The sequence below is a fragment of the Solanum stenotomum genome, chromosome 7 (assembly GCF_019186545.1).
Source record: "Solanum stenotomum isolate F172 chromosome 7, ASM1918654v1, whole genome shotgun sequence".
In the NCBI taxonomy this organism is placed as follows: domain Eukaryota; kingdom Viridiplantae; phylum Streptophyta; class Magnoliopsida; order Solanales; family Solanaceae; genus Solanum; species Solanum stenotomum.
Window position 1 is genome coordinate 61,138,739 of NC_064288.1, and position 11,508 is coordinate 61,150,246.

At 31.7% G+C, this 11,508-nt stretch overlaps 1 protein-coding gene across 2 annotated transcripts; it reads left to right on the forward strand.

Moving 5' to 3' along the window:
- The first annotated feature begins 688 nt into the window (after positions 1-688).
- Positions 689-8,264, forward strand: LOC125870429 (uncharacterized). 2 transcript variants are annotated; one of them, XR_007446892.1, is made up of 13 exons: positions 689-833; positions 919-1,021; positions 1,932-1,995; positions 2,125-2,226; positions 2,327-2,391; positions 3,662-3,760; positions 4,009-4,088; positions 4,172-4,385; positions 5,483-5,538; positions 5,764-5,892; positions 6,963-7,146; positions 7,587-7,752; positions 7,974-8,264. XR_007446892.1 is itself a non-coding variant. In XM_049550865.1 (12 exons), exons 1-12 carry the CDS (start codon positions 793-795, stop codon positions 7,695-7,697), a joined length of 1,248 nt encoding a protein of 415 aa, XP_049406822.1. In that variant the 5' UTR covers positions 689-792; the 3' UTR covers positions 7,698-7,909. The 2 variants fall into 2 exon arrangements, 1 of the variants encoding a protein (XP_049406822.1); XM_049550865.1 differs by lacking the exon at positions 7,974-8,264 and having other exon boundaries at positions 7,587-7,909.
- The last annotated feature ends 3,244 nt before the right edge of the window (positions 8,265-11,508 follow it).

Consider the following 11,508-nt stretch of genomic DNA (forward strand, 5'->3'; position numbering starts at 1 on the left):
CATAAATTAGCCACAAAAGCCTAAAAACTTGATTTCTGTTAATTTTATGACCTCTTTGGCTCTTTGCAATATTGTTTTTTTTCTTTTAATTTTTAGAAAATCTAAAAAAAAGAAAAAGAAGAGAATCTTGCTACGAAATATATTGAGTTTGATAAATGACAGAAATCTTACGTTAGTGCTGATTTTATAAATTAGCTCATATAAATATAACTCAGTTCAATTTATTCAAATTCGAGCGGATTATTGACTCGCTTATTTATTAGCTCACTCCATAAAAATATAGACTACTATATAGCTCAAATGACTAGTGAGAAATTTTGCCATTTTTTTTTCTCCATTTTAAATAAATATGTTTTATATTGTCATAATAAAATAAACAAAACTAGTCTTATTAGATACTAACAAAATAAAATAAAGCAACTAAAACTTAGTATGAACTGGTAAGGTTAGGTTATGATTCACAGTTTAATCCATTTCAATTCAAATAAGTTCTGAGCGGATCAATAATCCGTTATCCGCCTACAGCTTATGTTGCATAACTTAATTCACACATAATTTATGCCAAGCAAGACAAAAAAAAAAAATTAAAATTTATAAGAGAAAAAACTTTAAATTTTGCCCGACTTTAATGGGCTTATATAAATGGGCCAACCTATATGGGCTTGACTTACCCGATCCACCTCCAGCGTCTCTTTCCTCTTTAATCAACACAACCACAAACCCGTATAACAATGGCGGGAGTTTGAATTACAGAAAAAATCTGGATTTTTTTTTACGAAATTCGAGCAAAAAATGGAAAATCCAAGTCATAATGATGCTGATTCTCTTCGCAGGTCCCCTTTTTTTTTTTGCACTTTCAAGCTAAATTAAATTGTTTTTTTTTGTAACGTTTGTTGCTTTGGAATATGGTAATAATAGGGAGATTCAAGAGCTTAGAGATATTCAAATAAGTGTTGAAGAACCAGAAGCATTTGGTATAGAATTGAAGAAATCACTGGAAGATTGTACACTTCAATTTGAGGTAAAAAAAAACTTGAACTTTGCATTTTTTTTTTTATAATTTTAGTTAAAAAGATGAAAACTTTTGAGTAGTTTTGTGTTATTTAGCTCCAGAATTTGGTTAAGTTAAGTTAAATTGAGCACACTCGTTTAGCATTTGGATATGGAAAAATTACAGTACCTGTAGTTTCTTAATATCAAAATTTATTGCCTAGTGACCTAGTCCTAGTGGTCAATGAAGTGGGTCGAGAACTGAGGTTTCAGGTTCAAATTCCAGAGACAAAAACACACTAGGTGGTTTTTTCCATATGTTCTAGCCTTGGTGGACATAGTTACCTTGTTGTGTTAGGAGGTGTAGGTATCTTGTGGAGATAGTCGAGGTGTGCGAAAGCTGGTGCAGACACCATGGATATAAAAAAAAAGGATCAAAATTTATTTTTCCAAAAGGAAAATGACTTAACTATTTTCAGTTGTGTGGTTGGTGTGGAGGAAAATGGTCTGTGTTTCTGGACTGTTTTCCAGTGTTGGTTGGATATAATTTTGAGTAGTTAAGGTTGAAAATAATGTTACAAGTAACATAGAGTCAAAGCTGGGATATTAGGAAAGGAAAATGAGTTCTTTCATTAGCTAAAGAAGCCATAACCCCCCTTGTAGATGGGAATTGTTTTAATTGAAGAGAACATTTTTCACTTTAAGATAACTAAACAATGAAACATGAGTTCATCATAGAATGCAATGTTACCAATACCAAACACATTAGCTCTGAAAAGGATCAAATTGACTCAACAAGGGACAAGGAATAGAAAAATTGATGAGAACAAGAGAGGTTATTTCTTTGTGAATAGATCATTTCATGTTTTCTTTGACAGCTTGTGATGTTCACTATATTTTTCTATCAAAGTCCTGTTTGTTCATTGGGTATCATTTTTCAGAGCAAAGTGGAACAGATATTATGTGATGCTTCAGAAGTCAACTTCTCGTCTGATCAGGATTTAGGTAGAAGAAAAGCTGTTTATATCTTCTTTTTCCCTCTATAAGTGTGTGTATGTGTATAACACACACACACGTATGTTTAAGGGGAGGGAGTTTTATCTGCCATTATAATTCTCGTGTTTGTAACTTCAGATGAATTTTGGAATTATTTGAAGAATGAGCTAAGCACAGAAGAGGCTAAAAATGCAAAAATTGCAGATGAAATTGAGGGGCTTTCAAGGGAATATGTTGAAGGTGCTGAGGATTCCTGGTGGTTCTGGAAAATTCAGATTTATGTGGGATTGGGACACGTGCTCAACTTCTGATTTTGAAATGTTTTTCTTTTTTTCTGTAGGTTATAGCAAATTGGTGAATGAGATTGAAGGCCTTAGTTGTCCTTTGGAGCTCATTGAATCACTGGTTTGTTTCTGTTCATCTGCTGATTCTACTTGAATCTAAACTAAGTTTGTTGATCAGTGTGGGCCAGTGGAGTGGAGGGGGATTGCTTGCAGATTTAGGACACACATTTACTTGTTGGTTCCTTAAGAAATTGGACATGCTATAGTTTTATGGTATCTGGCTGCTCACCCTAAAGTGTTAAGGTGAAATATCAAATAAACTGCATGTGGGTGGAAGAATGTAAACTGTGACAATTTCTAACCCCTGTGTGATCCAATTCTATACTGAAGTTCGTTACTATTTGTGTTAGTGCATATGTTTTTTACAATATTTCAAGCTTGTTTAGCAGTAATGGATGTCAACTCTGTTGCACCTTTACCATATCATCCATGTATTGGGAGCACACAAGTGTAAAGTTTTTTCATTATTTTTCTTCCGTGAGTATACGAAGTGGGATCATCATGTTCTTATTTGGTGACACATCGACAATCTTCCTCACCTGTCTCCTGTAAATTTTATGAATATGAGGAGAAGTCTGAAAACATAGAGAGGTGTTGTGGAAGATGCCATGTGTCATTTTTTTGGAGCATTTTTCTCAGCATGAATAATTTTGATGAATGGACTGTGGAACAAACATTAAGAAGAAGGAACTTCTAAATTCTTAGCTTTTCTTGCCCCTTGATTTTGTATCTCTTTGTTTTGGCTGGATGTAAGTTAAAACTTTGTGTTTATTTTCTTAAGAAAATGAGGAAAAACGGAAGGTTGTTGTTGCTTTTTGTTTGCCAGTGAATCAACTTTACAATTTCAAGTTCTATGTGAAGAATATTGTGGCAAGAACTCCAAATTTGATCAGCAGCTAATGAGTTGCATAGTTGAAACTTGTGTCTACTCTATGGGGCCTAGAAGGGACAATCCATTAGCTTCATGATTTATCACTTCCTCTCAGTTGCAATCATTGCATAATTCTTCTGTGTGGTCTTTTCATTTGAAAACTAATGATAAGTTGTCAGTCATTGAATCTTTTCAAGTGGAAATATTAGCAAGGATACTTTTGTTATACTGCTGAACCAGTTAAATTCAATCAAATTACCTTTAAAAAAATTACACTTTGATTAGCAGCTGAATATTTCTTGCTAGGTGAACAGTTCTTGTTCTTTTTCTATTTTTTTCCCTCTTCTGTGTCCAAGCCTAATGCTTCAATCTTATCATGATTCCTCTAAATCTTAGAACTTCCAACTTTGTTCAAATGCCTGTTATTGTTATACTTATTGTATCTTACCTTATATTTTAGGGACTTGAACAAGGAAGAGCACTAACAAATTTTCCTTGTTCTACACCTGGAGAAGATAAAGGAAACTTGTCAAGTGCACCTGTAGAACATAACTTTAAGGTTCTTACATCTTTTCAATATTGCAAGACTACTTAGAGTAGTTTGATATCATTATCTAAATGCAAATCTTGCTGTCAGTGGCTGATGCAACAGCAATTTTTTAGTCTATTCGTAGTCTCAATTATCACATTGCATAACAATCTGTCTACTGGCGAACTGCCAAAGCATACTTGGATGTTGTTCTGTTATTTCTTTAAAAGAAAATTAAGGTTACTTATGTATCATTGTTTTACCCCCTTTGTATGTAGATCTTTGAATTAGGTAATCAGCTTGAAAAGAGCAAATTGAATTTGAAGTCCTTGGAAGAACTTGAGAGTACTTTCAACAGGTATTTTCGAAAATAAACTTTGCATAGTTCTCCGTACTCTCTCTTGTCTAATTCCGGTGCATTTAATTTTACAATATAATCAGGTTTGAGGCTATAGAAAAGATTGAAGATGCATTTTCTGGTCTTAAGATAGTAGAATTTGAGGGGAACCGCATCAGATTATCTTTGAGAACTTTTATCCCAAACTTAGAAAACTTGCTCCACAACCAAATAATCGATGTTGCTGAACCACCAGAGCAAAATCATGAGTTGTTAATCGAACTGATGGATGGAACCATGGAGCTAAAACACGTTGAGGTATGTTTTTTCAGCAGTTTGTGACATAAAAATTAGGGATAACTGCATTTTTGGTCCCTAAGTTATTGGTCCTTGTGATATATGACACATAAAGCCCAGTGGTTTGGGCTTGGGACTTCCATGTTGGAGGTCTCAAGTTCGAAACCCCTTGCCAGGGAAAGCAAGGGGTTTGCCTTTTGGGTCGAGCTCGTCGCACCGGGCTTGCCTAGTNTGTTGCTGAACCACCAGAGCAAAATCACGAGTTGTTAATTGAACTGATGGATGGAGCCATGGAGCTAAAACATGTTGAGGTGTGTTTTTTCAGCAGTTTGTGACTTAAAAATTAGGGATAACTGCTTTTTGGTCCCTAAGTTATTGGTAAATTATGTTTTTTGTCCTTGTGATATATGACACAGCATACTTAACCTTCAATTGATTAAATTGTGTACCTTTGATCCCCTCAGTTAGAAAATATGTTATATTTGACTATTATAAATTTATATTACCGGTCAATATGAAGTAGCAATGCAAACTTAACATAGCTATTAACCCAAAAAAGAAATGAATAACTCATTTTTCTTTCCACTGATGAGATGATGTTTTGGAAGAGAATGTGGCATAACGTTGTATGAAATACGAGCCTTCTACATAAGACAAATCTAGCATAGACTTAACTTTCTCCTGACAGGACATTGGCTTAAAGTGGATTTATAATCCTTCTCTATATCTGCCAGAAATTAAAATACTTACCCACTTTTTGATACATTGGCAACAGACATTCGCTGTAGCAAACAGTCAAAGTACCTAAATATGCCTGATGTTAAATTATCAAAACAACTTAGGCTAAGAAAATTGGTTTTGTGCTTACAAAGAGTGTGTTAGATGAAATACAACAAGTCATATGCAGAAACAAAAAAATCTACTGTTCTGTGTTTCCAGTATATTGGTTGCTTATAAGTTATAACCGACTGAATCATTGGTTTACCTGCAAGCTGTTTGATTTTCTTCCTTTGTTGAATTAACTGCTTGCTTTCCTTAGTTTTTACTGGTCAATAAGATATAATGCTGCCATTTCTGATCTATTATACCTCAATCTATTTTTTGGTGATCCTCTTCAGATTTTCCCAAATGATGTATCTATAAGCGATATAACTGATACTGCAAAATCCTTAAGGTGTGTTTCCTTTTCATTTTCTTGTACACTCTACTGATCTCACTAAGTTTTGTCTTGTGTAAATCTATTTGTTTGATGCCTGAGCATAAATCATTATCCTTTATTATTTAATAAAGTCAAATTTGATGCGAAGTTTTAGTTGATTTTGCAGCGTAAGTGGTATTTAATTTCTTATTTTGGAAGTAATTTCCAACATGAAAATTCACATAGTGCCACTGATTACAGACAGGTCTATTTCCCTGTGGGAGTTCTTGAAAATAGATCTTCTTTGGAGTGGTTCGTTAAAAGGGTGCAAGATCGAATTGTTCTTAGCACATTAAGGCGCTTTCTAGTGAAGAGTGCAAATAGTTCAAGGTTAGTCCTTATTTTGTACTTTATGCATGCAATTTCAGTCAAGATCGTTTTGTAGAGGTGGTGTTGTACATTTTTTTCTAATTGTGTCAATATGGTTTTAGCACTTCATTTATCAATTTCTGATGCTTTATTCATGTTAGTTACATCTAAATTTTAGAAAGAAAACCCAATAGATATCCTATTTGTACCTTAGGATGCACTGCTTGTACGCTACAAAAGGAGAGCTAATTATTTTTCACTTCCAGAGGACAAAATTAAGATTTACAAGTATTAAGATGAGCTCCACATGTTGCAACTTGATAATAACACACTAAAGTAACTCCATTTATTTCATCCAACTAAGTCACATAAATAAATCTTAATACCTTATAAAAGAGTCATATAAATAAATCTCAAGACAAGTTAGAAAATTTTGCTCTACTTAAAAAAAGAGTGATAAAGTTAGTTACGCTGGTATGCAAGGAATCTCTGAAGAAGCAAGGGATGGATTTTTACTGCGAGCATGTTGAGGGGTTTATGCCATTGGAGCAGTGCTGAAATATTGTGTTGAATAACTGGTATTAAGTGGGCTATTGGGATAAATATGAAACAGTATAGGAGTTCAAACTGGAGTTATTAATCTGACTTAACTATGTAATGGATCTGAAGTAGTAGTTGGAGAAAGGTGATCAAAGTCTATATTTACATTGATCACAATCTTAATTGACTAATAGATTAGATTACCGAGTAATATAATCCTATTCTACAGTTACTGGAGTTGATATTATGTTAAGGAAGTCATTCCTCCTATCAGTGAGAAATCCTTTGAAATTAATGGGTCGAAGAAGATGCGCTAAACTGTTTGAATTCGATGAAAGAAGGAGAAGCTTCGTAAATTGAATAAGAGTGGACTGAGTATGTAAAATCCTAGTCCTGACTATAGAAGGGGCCAGAAAATTATGCAGAAGGTGGAGAAAGAGGACCAAATTTCTACGTACAAAATGGCTCAAAGTTTTTTCTCTTGGCTTCTGATGTTGCATTTATTTGATCTATTTTTGAATTATGTACTTATATCTACTCAAACCAAACAGACATTCATTTGATTATGCGGATAGAGAAGAGACAATAGTAGCTCATATGGTTGGTGGAATTGATGCTTTCATAAAGCTACCTCAAGGTTGGCCTTTAACCAGTTCTGGTTTAACCCTGATGTCTCTCAAGAGTTCAAGTCAGTACTCACAACAGATATCTTTGACCCTCCTTTGCAAGGTTGCGGTAAGTTGTTTATTCATAGCGTTGTTATAGATTATAGCCGTTTCATACCAGTGCTGGACAGTTTGTGACTTTGTGTTGAAGTCCTATTGGGATTGGATTTATTAACCAAATATAGATGTGATATTTACATTGTGAATGGTAATCTGACTTGAACTTGCATGATCTATAACGGTCAAAGAGAAATGCAAAACATCACTACAATGGAAGGTCATTTTAGTTAACGTAATTGTACAGTGCTAATGATACATCGTGCTGATTGGGACCTAGTAAGTCCACCAAATTTCAAAATTTCTGTTATTAGGATTCAAATCGCCTCCTAAAAGTGTTTCCAATTAGTAGGAAAAAAAGTTTGGTTATTCTTGTGGAAAAAAGGGAAGGTTGGCCTATTGCCTCTCAGAGACTGAGTCTCGTTGGATCTTTTATTCATTTCATCCTTACAGGAAGTGGCAAACTCGTTGGATACAAATGCACGACAGACTATCTCAGGCTTTACAGATAGAGTTGAAGAAATACTTATGCAACAAATGACTGCAGTAACAACTTCAACCTGAAAATATTCCGAAAGATAACTGCTTCCCTGCTCTATGACACTCTGTACTTATTCTGGTAAGATATTCAATACTACCGATGCCAGCTGCTAGTCCTCGGATTCACTCAAATGTACTCTTTTCAGATGCAAATATTTTCTTGTAGTGAATCAACATTATGTTGATGTAGGTTTCTCAGTAATGTGTTAAACTATCACTTGGATCTAAACCTAAAATATCTTTTTCTGGGGGCTTTTCGAGTTGTTTAACGTGAAGATGGATTATGCATGTTGGTTGCAGGTAAATGTGTGCTCTTCAAATGGATACGCAGTCATCTGTTCAAGAAAAACTCCCTTCAACTAGACTATTGCAAGTAGTGAACCAATTAGACATATGGAAATAATCCTTGGTGAACCAATGAAATTGTAGCATTTCATGATCATATTATTAGGTTCTGTGAAATTTATAAGAAATTTTAGGGATTATGTATAAAATTATGGTAGTATGGTATTTGTTATTTTGCTTTCTAACTGAATATACTTCAAATGGACAAGTGTTTTTGAACAATTGTTGAATATATTGATGAAAAATGGACAAGTCTTTTGTCACGGCCCAAAATCCTAAAGGCGAGTGGACCCTCCACCCAATTTGTAACACATACTAAGCTAGTGTTTGGCCGCCAAATATTTTTGGCAAATATTATTTGGATGAATTTTTCGGTGAAATTTCACCATGATATTTGGGAAACATATCAAAAATATCAAAACTAACCATAGTTTGTATTACATAGCAAGATAGAAATATCGACGTAACAAGATTCATGACTTCCGCAACAAGTCAATTAGATCTTTGTTGCAACAAATAACAAGTAGTGTCCATGACATTGAAGCAATGTGGTAGTTCAGAGTGAGTGCAACAAGCATCATTCCGTACATCGTGAATTAGACAAAGCACATGACTTTATTACCCAAAGCTGATTGTTCGTCATTTTTTTTCATCAACAACCATATCATCACTTTCATATTCACTGAATACTCCATCATTGTTTTGGTGTTCACGTAAAATCTTATGTAATACAACGCAAACAACTACTATAGAGGATGTTTTTGTAAAAGATAAAAGTAGAATTTGAATATTTAAAAGCTCCCAAATAATAAGATATGACCTAAATACTAGTTTTTTCTAGTATTTGGGAATTTGGGTTATTTGATACTTGCCAAATAATGACAAATTGTATGGCCAAATACTATTTATCAATTTTTTCCCCCAATTTTATTTGAAAAATCTATGGTCAAATGGGTACTAAAATAACTTGAACCAAAAGTTTGAAATGTGATATATGACTCTACATACTCAACATTTTATTAATCTGAATCAAAAGTTCATTTATATACGTATTATGATCATGTTCAAAGATTGAAATTCTGTAAGTGAAAATTTTCATTTATTATGTCATTTCCATCTTCCATCACATCTTATCATTCACCCTCATACATACATAATAATTTTTTTTCTAGAAAATAATGGACTTTTTAAAATTTATTTTCTTATGTTTGGTACGTAAGGAAAAAAAAAATACCGCTACTTGAGGCTGGATTTTGAACCATGATTATAGTTCATTGCCTCACCAACTATGAAAAATCCATCAATCCACATGTGATGTGTGAACAATGACAGGCAAAATTTTATGCCAATAGAACCTAGTGGTGTTTAGGCACCAGATCAGCTTCATGTATTTAAAAGATAATCATTTTTTCTTTTTTCATTACTCCTTAAAAAAATAAATTTCACATTACATAAAATAAATATTTAATTATTTTTCAAATATTTATGATTTTGAAATCAATTAAATTCTAATTATTAATTTTTTCTTATTTGAACTATGTACAATATCTAGTCTTAATATTTTGAAATTTAAATCAAACAAGATTTTACCTAAATATACAATCAACGCATCTTAATTGATTGTTTAGATAAGATTTGAATTGATTTCAAAACTGGACTTATGTACATAGTTCAAATAATAAAAAAATAATAACTAAAATCTTAATTGATTTAAAAGTTTTAAATATTTAAAAAATAATTAAATAACCATTTTATATGGTGTAAAATTTATTTTTTGAAGAATAAAAAAACAAAGAATAAATGGTTCCTTACACACATGAAGCTGAGATGGTTCCTGAACAACGCTAGATTATCTCACAACACCTTCAATAACTTCAATTTCTTTATTCCTTTTATCCACATGAGTTGGTTCGAAACTCTATCATTGTCTAATCGAATCTAAAGAGGGGTACATGTTAAGAAGATGAATTAACATCACGATTCTAAAATCAATTAATCATTAATTGAGTGTCTTAGAAATTGATTTTAGAACCTTGATGTTGGAGTTCATCAAGTCTATTGGCAAGCTTTATGCCAATAGAACTTGGGATAATCTAGTGGTGTTCAGGAATCAACTCAACTTCATGTATTTAAAGGAAAAATGATTTTTTTTTTGCCTTTTTTACCCTTTAAAAATCAATTTCATATTAGGTAAAATAATTATTTAATTATTATTTTAAATATTTAGAATTTTGAAATATAATAAAATTTTAGTTATCAATTTATTTCCTTATTTGAACTTATGTACTAAATCCTAATATTTAAGATTTTACCTAATCAATCAATTCAACATGACAAAGTATGGAAATATAAACCAACCATCTATTTGACCATAATAATTTTTCTACCATTTTTGCTATTGTACATATCAGTTTTGGTCATAAGAATCTCTAAAAAAAATAAAATTTAAAAATTAAAAATCTACAATTTACCAATTAGGATGCTTTAGTTAATTTTTGTTCTTTTTCTAGTTACTAGTGGTGTTTCTTTTTATTTACGGAAAAGGGTCAAAAATATTTTTAAGCTATGTCTAATAAATAAAATATCCTTTATTTACATTTTGGTTCAATAATTTCCTTGCTGTCAATACTTTGATTCATAAATACTTTTGATATTAATAATTTGGTCTCGAATTGTCTTTATTGTTACTAAATGAATCTTTTCCGAATAAAATAATAATAATAATAATAAAATATATATATTCTTAAACGCTTCATGTTCCTAATAAAAATATTACTTTTTTAAAGAATACTATTTTTATTTTCTTTCTTTTAAAATCATAATAATTTACCAATTTTGGTTATAAAAATCACAATTTTTTTTTTAAAAAAAAAAATCTACAATTTACCAATTATGATGCTCTTCAAAACACACCATAACGATAATTTGCGAAAATACCACAATTCCATTTGCCACACATGAATATATTACGATGATTTTTCAAAAACAATGTATTATTATATCACCGTTGCAATATTCCTTGGTTAATGCGTTTTTATATAGAGTGATCACAATTTTACACCATTGTAACTGTAAAAAAAAGTTACTTTTATATTACGATGGTTTAAAATAGTTGTTTAAAAGTTTATTGTAATCATTAAATTTTTCAATTTTGTCATTCCACATTTATATCTTGTTTATTGCACTCTATACATTCTACACTCTTACAACACAAGTAATGTTAACACAACATAAAAGATTAAATAAGCAAAATATTTATTATATAAAATAAAAATATTCTAAAATTACATCATCAAAATACAAATTTTAAAGTATCATTCAATAATAATAAATCCTAAAAATATTTTTTAATTGGTGTTTGGTCCATTATGATTGTTACTTCCATCCGAAGATCTTCTTGATTCGATTGGTGATTAGTGAGCACCAATTTCTACATCTAATGTCTGAAAAAAATAAAAATGTATTAATAGACAAATCTTCAAACAAAAAT